This window comes from Talpa europaea (assembly GCF_964194135.1).
Source record: "Talpa europaea genome assembly, chromosome: 7".
Lineage (NCBI taxonomy): Eukaryota > Metazoa > Chordata > Mammalia > Eulipotyphla > Talpidae > Talpa > Talpa europaea.
Window position 1 is genome coordinate 9,177,334 of NC_140074.1, and position 18,193 is coordinate 9,195,526.

General features: G+C 43.4%; 2 protein-coding genes across 2 annotated transcripts; both read left to right on the forward strand.

The window, feature by feature from the left end:
* Positions 1–1,444: 1,444 nt before the first annotated feature.
* On the forward strand, positions 1,445–10,632 carry LOC311172809 (olfactory receptor 1J4-like; the record flags this gene model as incomplete). Its single annotated transcript, XM_084236337.1, is given in 3 exon segments — positions 1,445–1,809; positions 10,062–10,281; positions 10,285–10,632. Coding segments are annotated over 3 exon segments (933 nt in total).
* A 5,972-nt stretch (positions 10,633–16,604) lies between these two features.
* LOC311173227 (olfactory receptor 1J4-like) lies at positions 16,605–17,840 on the forward strand (the record flags this gene model as incomplete). The annotated part of the gene is made up of 1 exon (XM_084237078.1): positions 16,605–17,840. Exon 1 carries the CDS (start codon positions 16,896–16,898, stop codon positions 17,838–17,840), a length of 945 nt encoding a protein of 314 aa, XP_084093204.1. The 5' UTR covers positions 16,605–16,895.
* Between the last annotated feature and the right edge of the window lie 353 nt (positions 17,841–18,193).

The window sequence follows — 18,193 nt, forward strand, 5'->3', positions numbered from 1 at the left end:
GCACCCCTGCTTGAGTCAGTGCGGATGCCTCCTCATTGTGTGTTTGTGTGTTTGTGTTTGTGTTGTGTCTTATCGTAACTAAGCTCTCTGCCAAAGGAAGGGTGCATCTGGAATCCACCATCAGAGAACTAAGAGACCTCATTGGCCATGATATCTTTGTCCTGAGTCTTTTCACATTTCTGAAATGAAGGGTATATTTACCTTCTCTATCCTATAATCTCTGATATACATTAATTATTTGAAATTAAAGTATGTGAAAGCACTTTGTAAATGTGCTTACTGGTGTAGGATGCACCAGAAATGACTGATAACTCTCAGACAGAGGAATGACAAATGACATCACACAGCCTGTCTCCTTATTCTAACTGCTAGGAGTGTGACATGTATGCAGAGAGTTAAAAGCTGGAATCCAGCCAGAGAGATATATTGTGATTTAGCCTTTTTTGCCTATTATTGATGTATCTTTGCACACTTAGAATGTATATTTTGTTCCTCATAGTTAAAATAGTATTTTTTTAAAGATTTATTTATATATACAAGAAATGGGATACAACCAGAGGCGCGTGAGGGTAAGAGAATTCACCAGAGACAGAGCAGGGAGCAGAACAGGCAGAGGGCTCAACAACGCTGAGGGGAGCTGCGGGCCTGACAGGAGAGGTCTGCTACACGATGTTGGAGTCTCCCTGGCGAGCCGAGAATCCAGACTGCAGAGGCTGCGGGCAGCTTCAAGCCCGCCCTAAATCTGCAGCGCCACAGGGGTGGCCTTGTTGCTTTATTAGGGCTATGCCTAGGATTTAAGTAGAAACTGCATATGAAACCATAGGTGTAGAGTCTGGCATGCTGTAGGTTAAAGAGAAATATTTGACATTAATAGAGTTTGCTTAGGATCCTAGATGGACTTTTGTTGACAGGGAATAGCAATATCTCTGATCAGTTACATGCTGCCAATTTCACTCTAACTTATGAGAAATCACTAGCTATTAATTTCCAGTTTAGATTGTGTAGGTCTCTTCAAGAGGGAGTTGTGGATTCTCTCCTGCTGCCCATCTCATGACTTTGCCATGTGTGCCAGGTACTGTCATGTGACCTGCAATGATAGAAAGATGGAAAATCCTTGAAGGTAGAGGCTGCATTTCCTGCTTGCTGTTATGAATCAGTGCTTTGTGAGGAGCCTTGGTCAAGGCAGTCGTTCAAGACATATTGTGGAATAGAGAAAAATGCCCTCTGGTTCCCTGGAAGGAAAGCTTTGTACGGTATCGTGAGTGTTATGTACTAAGCCCGCTGTGACAGACTGTGATTCAGGAATCCACAGGGTGAGCAGTGAACACATCATCGTTAAAAACTCATGCCTTCATGTAAAAAGGTTATTGCCCAGTCACTGCAGATAATTCTAGACTTCCTACTTCTCCTTCTTTCTTTCATCACGGGCAGAGACATGAAGAGTATGAGGTGGGAGAACCAGAGCAGCGTGTCCGAGTTCCTCCTCCTGGGGCTCCCCATCCATCCAGAGCAGCGGGGCCTGTTCTTTGCCCTGTTCCTGGGCATGTACCTGACCACGGTGCTGGGCAACCTGCTCATCATCCTGCTCATCAGGCTGGACTCCCGCCTCCACACCCCCATGTACTTCTTCCTCAGCCACTTGGCCTTCACTGATGTGTCCTTCTCATCTGTTACTATCCCTAAGATGCTCACGAACATGCACACTCAGCAACTGTCCATCTCCTATAGAGGATGTATTTCCCAGATGTATTTCTTATTGTTCTTTGCCACTCTTGACAGTTTTCTCCTTGCAGTGATGGCCTTTGACAGGTACGTGGCCATCTGTCAACCCCTCCACTACTTCACCATCATGAGGCAGGAGCTGTGTGTCTCCTTAGTAGCGGGATCCTGGTTTGTTTGCCTCATCCACTCTCTGTTGCACACCCTGCTCTTGATCCAAGTCTCCTTCTGTGCTGACAATACCATCCCCCACTTCTTCTGTGACCTCCCTGCACTCCTGAAGATGAGCTGCTCAGACGTGTCCCTCAATGAGTTGGTCATCTTCACCGAAGCAGGATTGGTCGGTTCCGTGTGTTTGGGTGGCATCCTGGGCTCCTATGTCCGTGTAGCGACTACTGTCCTGAGGGTCCCCTCCACTAAAAGTCTCTTTAAAGCCTTCTCTACCTGTGGCTCCCACCTGCTTGTCGTGTCTTTATACTATGGGACCGCTGCAGGAGTTTACTTCTTCTCCTCATCCACCTCCAGAGACAAAGACATGTTTGCCTCTGTGATGTACACGGTCATCACCCCCATGCTGAACCCCTTCATCTACAGCCTGAGGAATAGAGATATAAAGCAGGCCTTAGAGACATTTGTCAGTAAGATTACCTTTAAATGATGACCTGTAAATCATTTGACTTTAGTCACGAGCACCATGAGATGTGTCTCCTAAGATTATGTGAGAGGGTTGATAACTCCATGTAACTTGGAAAGAACATGCCTTCTCTTGTCAATGATGTTAATGCGTCACTAGGTCAAATTTGGTAACTTGGTTTGTTAAATAAACTTTATCCTCATTACTTCATTATGCTTTTTTTTTAATCTCTTACAAGTTATGTGCAAAATCTTATAAAAATATTTCACACAATTGGAAATGTGGGTTGCCTTCCATTTGAGATTTGTCAGTGTCTCATATGTATTCTGTCTGTTATGTTATGACGACATAGATGTAGCTTCATGATCTGCTCCCAGTGGACTGATGTTATGTAGTGAGAAGCTGAGCCGTTTGCCTCATCTTCAAGTTGATGGTTTATAGCTCCTCCCTACTCTACAGTAACATGCTGGTAGATTGAAGTCAGCTGTAATGGGAATACTTACACTATGGAATTGGGAAATACTGTGATAGAGCCCTTTTAATTTAAAAATATTATGTAATTGTGATACATATTTTTACCCCTCCACATGTGCCCATATTCCACCTCCATCCACCAAACCACCCATATTTGTCCTAGCCCCTGCACCCATTCACACCTCCATAAATAAGTAAAACCGCCTAGTATCTGCCTTTCATTGTATGGCTTATTTCACTTACCATCACCACCTTGAGGCCATCCACGTTGCAGTGTCTTATAATCCACCAAGCACAGGTATTCTACAATTTCTTTACTTATTTGTCTGTTGATGGGCACTTAGGTTGGTTCCATGACTGGGCACTTGTGGCCAGCACTGCTATGAATATACAGTTGCATAAGTCTTTTTGTTATAGAGATTTCATATCTAGGGTAAATGCCTGATGGAGATGTGCAATGATCATAAGGGATTTTCATTTTTATATTTTCTGAAGAAAGCTCCATACCATTTCATAGAGGCTGCACCAACTTGCATTCTGACCATGGATGAGTTCTTTTTTTTTTTTTTCGTATGCTCACCATTTTTTGATTCTGTTCTTTTAAATATGGCCATTCTCACAAGAGTGCATCATTTCTCATTGTGGTTTTGATTTGCATTTCCTTTACTAGAGTGAAGACAAGATTTTTTTTCCCCATATATTCATTGACCAATTGTATAGTTTCTTTGGAGAAGTATCTATTGCAATCTTTTGCCCATGTTGTAGTAGGGTTGTTTTGGGTTCATGTACATATATTTTTAAATATATATATATAAATATTTATTTAATTATGCAAGAACTGGGGTAGAGTTCAGAGGCTCAGGAGTGTGAGAGGATTCACCAGAGACAGAGCAGGGAGCAGAACAGGCAGATGGATTAATAATACTGCTGAGGGGAGCACTGGCTAGGCAGGAGAAGTCTGCCTCTCAACGAGAGACTCTCCCCAGCCGGCCAGGAATAGAACCCACGCTGTAAAGGTACAGACAGCTTCACAGCATGGTGCTAACCCACTCTGCACCCAGGGAGGCCCTGTTTTGGCTTTTTGTTGTCAAGTCGAATGGGTTCTTGTATACCTTACATAAGCTCCCTTATTAGTTTGTAATGTATAAATATAATCTCCCACTTAGTAGACTGTCTTTTTATATGCCAGTATTTTCTTTTACTGTACAAATCTTTTTAATTTCCTTTAGTTCTAATTATTTATTTTTGTTGTTTTTACCCTTGTTGCAGGGGTCAATTCCCTAAAGATGTCTGCATGGTCGATGTGATGAAATGTATCATCTCTGGTGTCTTCTTTGTATTTTATGGTTTGGGGACTTATATCCAAGTCCTTAATTGATTTTTAATTCATATGTATGCTGTTTATTTACCTTGGTTTGCATTTTTTACATTGGTTTACATTATCACATTTGGTTGAGGGGTTATCATTTCAAATCTCTAAAAATATATGTTTTCACACCAAACCTAACACCAGGATAGAATTCAATCTATATATTTCTTTGGGTAGTATGTCTATGTTAGAATGTTAATTCTTCCAGTCAATATCTTCTTTTTTTGGTGAGGAGGAATCGGGTGTATACCAAAAGTGCAGGGTGAAAGAATTTCTCAGAGACAGAGGGGAAAATTGAATAGGCAGATTAATTCAAACACACTTCTAAGAGCAGCAGCAGGTGAGCGAGGAGAGATCTGCTGTGCCCCAATCCATAATTCTCTTAATAATGCCTTATAGTTTTCATTGTGTGGATCCTTCACCTCCTTTCTTAAGTTTAACCTTAGGAATTCTGTTCTCTCTGTGTAATTGTGAATGAGATGATTTTCTTCATTTTTCTCTCTTCTAACCTATTGTTTGCATATAGAACTGCAACTGACTTTTCAAATTATAAATCAACTAACTGAGTCATTCATTCATATCAATACTATATCAACATCAATGATCATATATTTACTTCTTCTTTCTTGGAATATACATAAAGAACTAGCGTTAATGTGTTCTTAACAGGAATGATCTCATATAACTTTAATAAAAACTTCATACTGACTATTCTGTGATTATCTGCCCTTTAAAGTAAAACAAGATTAAGACAACTTAAGAAACAAGCCTGAGGAGAGAAGTTACTTGACATGTTCAGTGCAACAATGCATGACAGGCAGAGCCCAGCATCCAGTGCTGTCTGACCTGGGCATTGGCCACATGGGCATTGGAAGATGATTAAGTCATCCTCCTTCGCATCTGGATCTATGGGCAACCCAGAGTGCCCCTGCACCAGAGACACCCTCCCAGGTGGCTCCCAGTGTCCCTTTGGCCTCTGCACAGGTTCCTCCCCAAGGTCTGACAGGAATTGTAGGCAATTAGACTCCAGGCATTTTTCCACCAAGAGTTTAGGCACTGATTCTTTGTCCTCTCATGGTTTATAAATTAGCACCCTCCTGGCTATTGCTCTGAAGTTCAAGGGCAGACACAGAGTCAGGAGGTCATAGGCTCGCAGAGATTTACTGTGTGTTTTTTTCCTGGTGTCCACAACAGTAGCTGAAGACACAGACGCTGATTAGACAGTCATTGACTTAGCAAGAATGGCAGGTCAGACTGTGCTGTGAATTCAACGAGTAAAAAAATATGTTTTCTCCACACCCTCGCCAACATTTGTTGTTGCTAGTTTTTTTAATATGTGCCATTCTCACTGGTGTAAGATGGTATCTCATGGTAATTTTGATTTGCATTTCCCTGATGACAAGTGATGTTGAACATTTTTTCATATGCCTGTTGGCCATTTGCATTTCCTCTTCAGAGAAGTTTCTTTTTAGCTCTTCTACCCATTTTTTGACTGGATTATTTTCTTTGTTGTTGTTGAGTCTCATCAGCTCTTTGCAGATTTTTGTGATCAGTCCTTTATCATTAGTGTTGGGTGCAAAAATGTTCTCCCAGTTGGTGGGGTTCTTCTGCACTGTTGGTGGGAGTACAAACTGGTCCAACCACTGTGGAGAGCTGTGTGGAGATTTCTGGACCTACTAAACATAGAGCTTCCATATGATCCAGCAATTCCACTCCTAGGTATTTACCCAAAGGACACAGAAACATCCATTCCAAAGAACACCTGCACCCCTATGTTTATAGCAGCACTGTTTACAATAGCTAAGCTTTGGAAACAGCCCAAATGCCCAAAAATAGATGACTGGATCAAGAAGATGTGGTACATATATACCATGGAATATTACTCAGCATTCAAAAAAGATAAACACATGCAATTTGCAGCAACATGGATGGCGCTGGAAGGGATCATGCTCAGCGAAATAAGCCAGAAAGAAAAAGGAAAATACCGGATGGTCTCACTCATAGCAGGAATCTAGAAAACTTAAATAAGGGACCAGGAAAATGAATAATTATAAGAAAGTGAAAATCAAAATCAACAAAAAACTATGAACCAGAGACACTTTTAGGGGGGCGGGGGCGAGAGGGGAGGTATTGCGGCCAGAATGGGGGGGCTACAATTGTATGGGGAATACAAAAATAAAATTTATTTTAAAAAAAATATGTTTCTTCCTATGGATTCCTTATGGGTCTTTGCTTGTAATGTAGGTAAAAATATGTCTCCTGCCAGAATTTTGCATGTACATACATATTTATACATACATAGACTGAGAGATGGAGATTGAAAAAGACAGAGGTAGAGACAGAGAGAGGTAAATGACACAATGAATTCTTTTCCTCCTTGGCCCAGAGCTCAAGCATCAAGTGGGTCCACATTAGGCAAGTGCAGACCACTTCTGGGTGTGATCCTCAGTCTCTTAACCAGTCCTTTTATCCCAAACACCAGCCCTCCCTGCTGCATAACTCCCACATGTTCATCTGGCTACTCCTACAGGTAAGTAAAGAGATTGCAGAGTGTAAAGAGAGAAGATGTGCTGCCCACTCTGGCACAGAGGAAGGAGGATGAAATTGTTACAGAGTCAAGTGGTAGCTGTGATGTTGTGTTTTGTTTATAAGAAAACTGACATATGCCTGTCACTCCAAGGATAGTGTGTGCGGTTGTGTTTTGTTGTTTTCATTATAGGCAGTGTTTCTGTGGGGCACCGTCCATGGCATGAGGCCCACATGCCATCCTCACTGACACTTTAGTGGCCGCTCACAAGGGTCATGCTCTGCAGTGAGAGGAAGGTCCACTCAGGGCTCCCCCCCGTGCAGGTGTCACATACTAATGGATGGGAGCTCAATGCCTGCTCAGTTTCCAAGGGGGCCACTCACAATCTGGCCCTTATGTTTGCTCTCTGACACTGAGACCCCTCCATGGGAAAGGAGGGTAACTACTCCCACATACTTGCTCTTCTAGGAATTAATGAGCCAATGCAAACAGGCTATCCAGCATCTCACCTGGCTCATGATTGGTGCTTAGAAGTGGTGAGGATTTTTATTATCATTCCCCAAGCCAGTGTCTGTGTGATGGAGACACCCACTTCACTGCTGTCTGGGGCAGGACAAGTATAAGTCTAGGAACAGGGGCCCTTGCAAGCCCCTCACACACTGGAGAACACAGCCTGATCACTCCAGGCCTCGGACCCAGCATCTTCCTCGTAAATCACCCCACCACCACCTCCACCGATCAAGGACCCAGTTGATCCAGCTGGTTCCTGCTTATTTCCTCTGTTTCTCAGTGAGGTAACAGCACAAGTCAGTGGACACCCAGGCCTCCACATGGGGGTCCAGACACTGTCCTCTCGGTGGCTTTGAACCCAAATAAGCAGAGCCCTCAGCAAGCTCATGGTCCCAGACGAGGCCTTGCTGTCCTGCTCCCTGCTTGAGAGAGTCAGTGCAGATCCCTCCTCAATGTGTGTTTGTATGCGTGTGTGTGTCTAATCCTAACTAAGCTCTCTGCCAAAGGAAGGGTGCATCTGGCATCCACCATCAGAGAACTAGGAGACCTCATTGGTCATTATATCTTTTCCTGAGTCTTTTCACATTTCTGAGATGAAGGTATAATTACCTTATATATTGTATAATCTCCAATATAATTATTTGGAATTAAAGTATGTGAAAGCACTTTGTAAATGTGCTTACTGGTGTATGATGCACCAGAAATGACTGATAACTCTCAGACAAAGGAAAGATAATGACATCACACAACATGTCGCCTTATTCTAATAACTGGGGGTGTGACATGTATGCAGGGGGTTAAAAGCTGAAATCTGGCCAGAGAGATATATTGTGATTTAGCCTTTTCTTCTGATTATTGATGTATCTTTGCACATATCAAAAATGTATATTTTGTTCCTCGTAGTTAAAATAGGACTTTTTTTCATATTTGTTTATTTACACAAGCACTGGGGTACAAGCACTGGGGTACAAGTGAGAGAATTCACCAGAGACAGAGCAGGGAGCAAAACAGGCAGAAGGACCGACATACACTGCTGAGGAGAGCAGCGGGCATGACAGGAGAGGTCTGTCCCACAATGTGGGAATCTCCCTGGCTGGCCGGGAAACGAACCCGCACTGCAGAGACTGTGGACAGCTTCACAGCTCTGCGCTCAATCCGCTGCACGATTGGGGAGGCCCTCAAATAGGATTTATACTGTTGCTGTGTTAGGGCTATGTCTAGGATTTAGGTAGAAAGTGCATATGGAACCATGGGTGTAGAGTCTGGCATGCTGTAGGTTAAAGACAAATATTTCAATATTATTATTTTAGTTTGGTTAGGATCCTGTATGGACATTTGTTGACAGGGAATAGCAATATCTCTGATCAGTTGCATCCTGCCAATTTCACTCTAGCTTGTGAGAAATCACCAGGTATTCTTTTCCAGATTAGAGAATTTCAGGTCTCTTTAAGAGGAAGTTATGGGGGCCTCCCCGGTGGCGCAGCGGTTGAGCGCTGGGTTGCGAAGCTGCCCGCGGCCTCTGCGGTGCCTGTTCGATCCCCGGCTGCTCCCCGGCCACCGGAGGAGGGTCCCACATGGTGCGCAGACCTCTCCTGCCGCCCGCTGCTCCCCTCAGCAGTGTACTTCAGTCCTTCTGCCTGCTCTACTGCGCACTCTGGCTCTGATGAATTCTCTCACCCTCCCGCGCTTCTGACTGTGCCCAGTACATGTATAAACAAAACAAACAAACAAATATAATAATAAATAAATAAATAAAAACATGCCTCTATTAAAAAAAAAAAAAGAGGAAGTTATGGATTCTCTCCTGCTGCCCATCTCATGACTTTGCCATGCGTGCCAGGTACTGTCCTGTGACCTGCAATGATAGAAAGATGGAAACTCCTTGAAGGTAGAGGCTGCATTTCCTGCTTGCTGTTATGGACTCAGTGCTTTGTGGGGGGCCTGGGCCAAGGAAGTTGTTCAAGACATGTTTGTGGAATAGAAAAGAATGCCCTCTGGTTCGTGGAAGATACTTTGCTGGGTATTGTGAGGTCTTACAACCATGAAGCTCACTGTGACAGATGGAGCCACACATCCACAGGTGTGAGCAATAAACAGATCATGGAAAAGAAAAATACCAGATGGTCTCACTCATAGCAGGAATCTAGAAAACTTAAATAAGGGACCAGGAAAATGAATAACTATAAGAAAGTGATAATCAAAATCAACAAAAAACTATGAACCAGAGACACTCTATGGGGGGGTGGGAGGCGGGGAGGGGAGGGATTGGGGTCAAAATAAGGGGATTGTAATTGTATGGGGAATATAAAAATAAAATTTATTTTTAAATAAATAAATAATTTATATAATGAAAAAAAAAATGCCTTTATATGCCTTCATGTAAAAAGGATATTGGCAAGTCATTGAGAAAAATTCTAGACTTCAAACCTCTCCTTTCCTTCATCCCCGGCAGAGACATGAGCAACATGAAGTGGGAGAACCAGAGCAGCGTGTCCAAGTTCCTCCTTCTGGGGCTCCCATCCGTCCAGGGCACCAGGTTCTGTTCCTCACCCTGTTTCTGGGCATGTACCTGACCACCCTGCTGGGGAATCTGCTCATCATCCTGCTCATCAGGCTGGACTCGTGCCTCCACACCCCCATGTACTTCTTCCTCAGCCACTTGACCTTCTCTGATGTCTCCTTCTCATCTGTCAGGTCCCCAAGATGCTGTGGAACATGCAGGCACAGCAACTATCCATCTCCTACAGAGGATATATTTCTCAGATGTATTTCTTTTTGTTCTTTGCTGGTCTTGACAGTCTCCTTCTTGCAGTCATGGCCTTTGACAGGTACGTGGCCATCTGTCAGCCCCTCCACTACACCACCATCATGAAGCAGGAGCTGTGTGTCTCCTTCGTAGTGGGATCCTGGTTAGTTTGCCTGATCCACTCTCTGCTGCACACTCTGCTCTTGATCCAAGTGTCCTTCTGTGGTGACAGTAACATCCCCAACTTCTTCTGTGACCTCTCTGCACTCCTAAAGATGAGCTGCTCAGAGGTGTCCCTCAGGTAGTTGGTCATCTTCACTGAGGCAGGATTGCTCTTTACCGTGTGTGTGGGTGGCATCCTAGGCTCCTATGTCTGTATAGGGACCACTATCCTGAGGGTACCCTCCACTAAAAGTCTCCTCAAAGCCTTCTCTACCTGTGGCTCCCACCTTTCTGTTGTGTCTTTGTACTGTGGGACCGCTGCAGGAGTTTACTTGTCCTCATCATCCACCTCCAGAGACAAAGACATGATCTCCTCTGTGATGTACACAGTCATCACCCCCATGCTGAACCCCTTCATCTACAGCCTGAGGAACAGAGATATAAAACAGACCCTAGAGACATTTGTCATTAAGGGGAACTTCTTCAAGTGACGACCTATGAATCATCTGATTTGGTCACGAATGCCATGAGATGTATCTCCTAAATTATGTGTGGGGGTAGATAACTCCATGTAACTTGAAAAGAACATGCATTCTGCTGTCAGAGATGTTAATGCATCAACTAGGTCAGATTTGGTAACTTGGTTTATTAAATATTCATTATCCTCATTGCTTTGTTCTCCTTTTTTAATCATCTCCTGCAAGTTATGTGCAAAATCTTTTAAAAATATTTCACACAATTGCAAATGTCTGTTGCCTTCTACTTTGGAGATATGTCACTGTTCATGTGTGTGTTTTTTCTGTTATGTTATGAAGACACAGATATAGCTTCGTGGTCTGCTCCAGTGGACTGGATTTATTTGGTGGGGAGGTGACCAGGTTTGCCACGTCTTCAAGTTGATTGTTCACAGCTCCTCCCAACTCTAGGAAGACATGTTGGTAGATTGCAGTCAGCAGTAATGGGACACTTACACTATGGAACATCTTGACAGGGCTCTTTTTAATATAAAAGTTATTAAATTGTGTATCTATATTTTTTCTCCTCCACTCGTGTCCATATTCCAGCACCATCCACCGAACCACCCATGCCAATGCCCCAGCCCTTCCCCCCACTCACTGCTCATACCACCTTGTTCTCTCTCATAACAAATAGTGCTTTTTTTCCCCTTAGTTCTAGATGATTTTTTTTGCTGTATTTTGTCAGTATATGCTGTTTGGTTATTTATATTCCATTGATAAGTAAAACCACCCAATATCTGCCTTTCATTTTATGACTTATTTCACTTAACATCACCGCCTTGAGGCCATCCACATTGCAGTGTGTAGTATTCCACTGACACAATTTTCTACAATTTCTTTACCCATTTTTCAATGTCACTTAGGTTGGTTCCATGACTGGGCACTTAATGAACAGCATTGCTATGAATATATGGGTGCTACGTCTTTTTGTATGAGAGATTTCATATCTAGGGTAAATGCCTGATGGAGATGTGCAATGATCATATGGGATTTTCATTTTTTGTACTTTCTGAAGAAAGCTCCATACATTTCTGCAGATGCTGCACCAACTTGCATTCTGACCATGGATGAATTCTTTTTTTTTCCCCATATCCTCACATTTTTTGCTTCCGTTCTTTTAAATATGACCATTCTCACAAGAGTGAGGTGATATCTCATTTTGGTTTTGATTTGCTTTTCCTTTATTAGAAGTGAATGTATTCTTTTTGCCATATAACCATTGACCAACTGTATATTTTCTTTGGAGAAGTATCTATTGCAATCATATGCCCATTTTGTAGTTGGGTTGTTGGGTTGTTGTGTTTTATGTATATATATATATATATATTATATATATATATATATATATATATAGAGAGAGAGAGAGAGAGAGATTTAGTTATACAAGAACTGGGGTACAGGTCAGAGGCACGGGAGGGTGAGAGGATTCACCAGAGACAGAGCTGGAAGCAGAACAGGCAGACAGACCGATAACATTGTGGAGGGGAGCAGCAGGCCAGCCGGGAGAGGTCAACCACGCCATGTGGGAATCTCCCTGGCCAGCCAAGAATCGAACCCGCACTGCAGAGGCTGCAGACAGCTTCACAGCAGGGCGCTCAATCACTGCGTCACCCTGAGGCACTGTTTGGAGTTTTTGTTGGCACGTCAAATGGGTTCTTGTATATCTTTCCTAAGATCCCTTAATAGTTGTGTAATGTGTACATATATTCTCCCACTTAGTAGACTGGCTTTTTAATATGCCCGTATTTTCTTTTACTGTACAAATGTTTTTAATTTCCTTTAGTTCTAATTATTTATTTTTGTTGTATTTTCCCTTGTTGTAGAGGTCAATTCCCTGTAGATGTCTGCATGGACGATGTGATAAAATGTATCATCTCTGGTGTCTTCGTTCTATTTTATGGTTTGGGGTCTTATATCCAAGTCTTTAATGATTTTGAATTTATTTATATGCTGTTTATTTATATTGGTTTATGTTATTGCATTTGTTTTAGGGATTATCTGTTCAAATCTCTACAAATATATGTTTTTAACTATAACTACCACCAGGATTGTATTCAATCTATATACTTCTCTGGGGAGTATGTCTATGTTAGTAATGTAAATTCTTCCAATCAATATCATCTTTTTATGGTGGGGGAGAATCGGGTATATGCCAAATGCGCAGGGGTGAAAGAATTCATCAGAGACAGAGTGGAAAATTGAATAGGCAGATTTATTGAAACACACTGCTAAGAGCAGCATCAGGTGAGCCAGGAGAGATCTGCTGTGCCCCAATCCATAATTCTCTTTATAATGTCTTATAGTTTTCATTGTGTGGATCCTTCACCTCCTTTCTTAAGTTGAACCTTAGGAATTCTATTCTCTCTGTGTAATTGTGAATGAGATGATTTTCTTCATTTTTCTCTCTTCTAACCTATTGTTTGCATATGGACCGGCAACTGACTTCCAAATTATAAATCAACTAACTGAGTCATTCATTCATATCAATACTATATCAATATCAATGATCAGATATATACTTCTCCTTCCTTGGAATATACATAACGAATTAGCACTAATGTGTTCTTAACAGGAATGATCTCACATAACTTTAATAAAAACTTCATACTGACTATACACTGATTATCTGTACATTAAAGTAAAACAAGGTTAAATCAACTTATAAAACAAGCTTGAGATAAGTTACTTGACATGTTGAGCGCAACAATGAATGACAGGCAAAGCCCAGCATCCCGTGCTGTCTGACCAGGGCATTGGCCACATGGGCATTGGAAGATGATTAAGTCATCCTGCCTCCTAGCTGGACCTGTGGGCAACCCAGAGTGCCCCTGTACCTGAGACACCCTCCCTGGTGGATCCCAGTGTCCCTTTGGCCTCTGCACAGGCTCCTCCCCAAGGTCTTACAGGAATATCGGCAATTAGATTATTCTGGCATTTTTCCACCAAGAATTTAGGAACTATATCTTTGTCCTCTCGTGGTTTATAAAATAGCATCCTCCTGGCTATTGCTCTGAAATTCAAGGGCAGACATAGAGAGTCAGGAGGCATAGGCTCGCAGAGATTTGCTTCATGCTTTTTGCCTGGTGTCTACAACAGAAGCTGAGGAACACAGACGCTGATTAGAGGGTCATTGACTGAGCAAGTGTCAGGTCAAACCGTGCTGTGAATTCAAAGAGAAAAAAATGTTTCTTTCTATGGAAACATTATGGGTTTTGCTAGTAATGTATGTAAAAATATGTTCCTGCCAGAATTTTGTATGTACATACATATTTATATAGAGAGAGACTGAGAGATGGAGATTCAAAAAGACAGGGGTAGACATAGAGAGAGGAACACAAGAGACAGAGAGAGGTAAATGACACAACGAATTCTTTTCCTCCTTGGCCCAGAGCTCAAGCATCAACTGGGTCCGCATTACGCAAGTGAAGACCACTTCTGGGTGTGATCCGCAAACTCTTAACCAGTCCTTTGAGCTCAAACACCTGCCCTTCCTGCTGCATAACTCCCACATGTTCATCTGCCGAATCCTACAGGTAAGTACAGAGACTGCAGATGGTAAAGATAGATGTGCTGCCCACTCTGGAGCAGGGATTCCTGCATTTATCCGTGAGAGTAGAGGAAAGAGGATGAAGTTATTACAGAGTCAAGTGGTAGCTGTGATGTTGTGTTTTGTTTATAAGAAAACTGACATATGCCTGTCACTCCAAGGATAGTGTGTGTGGTTGTGTTTTGATGTTTTCATTACAGGCAGTGTTTCTGTGGGGCACCGTCCACGGCATGGGGTCCATGTGCCATCCTCACTGACACTTTAGTGGCCATTCACAAGGGTCATGCTCTGCACTGAGAGGAAGGGCCACTCGGGTCTCCCCCATTGCCTAGTGTCGCATAATAATGGACGGGAGCTTAGTGCCTGCTCAGTTTCCAATGGGGCCCACTCACAGTCTGGACCTTATGTTTGCTCTCTGACGTTGAGACCCTCCCTAGGAAAGGAGGGTAACGACTCCCACATACTTGCTGTTCTGAGGAATTAATGAGCCAATGCAAGCAGTCTATCCAGCATCTCGCCTGGCTCATGATTGGTGTCAGAAGTGCTGATGATTTTTATTATCATTTCCCAAGCCAGTGTCTGTGTGATGGAGACCCCACTTCACTGCTGTCTGGGGCAAGACGAGTATAAGTCTAAGAACAGGGGCCCTTGCAAGCCCCTCACACACTGGAGAACTCAGCCTGATCACTCCAGGCCTCAGACCCAGCACCTTCTTCACAAATCACCCCACCACCACCTCCACCCATTCAAGGACCCAGTTGATCCAGCTGGTTCCTGCTTGTTTCCTCTGTTTCTCAGTGAGGCTGACACAGCCCACGTGAGTGGGGAGCCAGGCCTCCACATAGGGGTTCAGATACTGTCCTCTCGGTGACCTTGAACCCAGATAAGCAGAGCCCTCAGTCAGTTCATGGTCCCTGAGGAGCCTTGCTCTCCTGCTCCCTGCTTGAGAGAGTCAGTGCAGATCCTTCCTCATTGTGTGTTTGTGTGTGTGTGTGTGTGTGTGTCTAATCCTAACTAAGCTCTCTGCCAAAGGAAGGGTGCATCTGGCATCCACCTTCAGAGAACTAAAGGACCTCATTGGTCATTATATCTTTGTCCTGAGTGTTTTCACATTTCTGAGATGAAGGGTATATTCACCTTATATATCATATAATCTCCGATATACATTAATTATTTGGAATTAAAGTATGTGAAAGCACTTTGTAAATGTGCTTACTGGTGTATGATACAACAGTAATGACTGATACCTCCTGGACAGAGGAATGATAAATGACATCACACATGTCATTTGTGTGAATTGTATGCAGAGGGTTACAAGCTGGAATCTGCCCAGAGAGATATATTGTGATTTAGCCTTTTTTGCTGACTATTGATGTATCTTTGCACACTTAGATAATGTATATTTTGTTCCTGACAGTTAAAATAGGATTTTTAAAAAGATTTATTTATATATACAAGCACTGGGTTACAAGGCAGAGGCACAGGAGGGTGAGAGAATTCACCTGAAACAGAGCAGGGAGCAGAGCAGGCAGAAGGACCAAAATACACTTCTGAGGAGAGCAGCAGGCATGACAGGAGAGGTTTGCCACACCATGTGGGAATATCCCTGGACGGCCGGGAATCTAACCCGCACTGTGGAGACTGCGGACTGCTTCACAGCTCTGTGCACACCCTGCTGCACCACTGGGGAGGCCCTAAAATAGGATTTATAATGTTGCTTTTAGGGCTATGCCTATGATTTAGGTAGAAAGTGCATATGGAACCATGGGTGTAGAGTCTGGCATGCTATAGGTTAAAGAAAAATATTCAAATATTATTATTTTAGCTTGGTTAGGTTCCTGAATGGACTTTTGTTGACAGAGAATAGCAGTATCTCTGATCAGTTACATCCTGCCAATTTCACTCTAGCTTGTGAGAAATCACTAGCTATTAAATTCCAGTTTAGATTGTGTGGGTCTCTTCAAGAGGAAGTTATGGATTCTCTCCTGCTGCCCATCTCATGACCTTGCCATGCGTCCCAGGTACTGTCATGTGACCTGCAATGATAGAAAGATGGAAACTCCTTGAAGGTAGCGGCTGCATTTCCTGCTTGCTGTTATGAACTCAGTGCTTTGTGGGGAGCCTGGCCCAAGGCAGTTGTTCAAGACATATTTCTAAATGAGAAAATTTCTAGTAGAGAAAAATGCCCTCTAGTTCCAAGGAAAGAAGCTGTGTAGGGTATCGGGAGGTCTTACATGCCATCGAGCCCTCGGTGACAGACAGATACCCACATCCACAGGTGTGAGCAATAAACAGATCATGAGTAAAAAATGCCTTTACATGCCTTCATGTAAAAAGGATATTGCCAAGGGCCTCCCTGGTGGTGCAGCTGTTGAGCGCTGGGTGGCTAAGCTGCCTGCAGCCTCTGCAGCGCCAGTTCGATCCCCAGCTGCCAGGCGAGGCTCCCACATGGCCCGCCGACCTCTCCTGCCGCCCGCTGCTCCCCTCAGCAGTGTACTTTGGTTCTTCTGCTTGTTCTGCTCCCCACTCTGACTCTGGTGAATTCTCTCACCCTCCCGCGCTTCTGACTGTGCCCAGTGCTTGTATAAATAAATAAATAAATCTTAAAAAAAAAAAAAAGGATATTGCCAAGTTGTTGCGTATAATTATAGACTTCCTTCCTCGCCTTTCCCTCATCCCCGGCAGACACATGAGCAACATGAGGTGGGAGAACCAGAGCAGCATGTCCGAGTTCCTCCTCCTGGGGCTCCCCATCCGTCCAGAACAGCGGGGTCTGTTCTTCACCCTATTCCTGGGCATGTACCTGACCACGGTGCTGGGGAACCTGCTTATCATCCTGATCATCAGGCTGGACTCGCGCCTCCACACCCCCATGTACTTCTTCCTCAGCCACTTGGCCTTCGCTGATGTCTCCTTCTCATCTGTCACTGTCCCTAAGATGCTCACAAACATGCACACTCAGCAACTGTCCATCTCCTATAGTGGGTGTATTTCCCAAGTGTATTTCTTTTTGTTCTTTGCTGGTCTTGACAGTTTCCTTCTTACAGTGATGGCCTTTGACAGGTACGTGGCCATCTGCCAGCCCCTCCACTACACCACCATCATGAGGCAGGAGCTGTGTGTCTCCTTAGTAGCGGGATCCTGGTTTGTTTGCCTCATGCACTCTCTGTTGCACACTCTGCTCTTGATCCAAGTGTCCTTCTGTGCTGACAGTACCGTCCCCCAATTCTTCTGTGACCTCCCTGCACTCCTGAAGATGGGCTGCTCAGATGTGTCCCTCAATGAGTTGGTCATCTTCACTGAGGGAGGGTTGCTCTTTACCTTGTTTTTGGGTGGCATCCTGGGCTCCTATGTCCGTATAGGGGCGACTGTCCTGAGGGTCCCCTCCACTAAAAGTCTATTTAAATCCTTCTCTACTTGTGGCTCCCACCTTCTTGTTGTGTCTTTATACTATGGGACAGCTGCAGGAGTTTACTTCTCCTCATCGTCCACCTCCAGACATAAAAACATGATCACCTCTGTGATGTACACCGTCCTCACCCCCATGCTGAACCCCTTCATCTACAGCCTGAGGAATAGAGATATAAAACAGGCCTTAGAGGCATTTGTTAATAAGGTGAACTTCTTCAAGTGATGACCTGTAAATCATCTGATTTAGTCACAAACACCATAAGCTGTATCTCCTAAAATTATGTGAGAGCGTAGATAACTCCATGTAACTTGAAAAGAACATGCATTCTGCTGTCAGAGATGTTAATGCATCATCTAGGTCAGATTTGGTAACTTGGTTTGTTAAATATTCTTTATCCTCATTACTTTGTTGTGCTTTTTTTTCATCTCTTACAAGTTATATGCAAAAACTTATAAAAATATTTCACACAGTTACAAATGTGTGTTGGCTTCTACTTTGAGTTATGTCACTGTTCATGCATGTATTTTTTCTGTTATGTTATGAAGACACAGATCTAGCTTCATGATCTGCTTCTA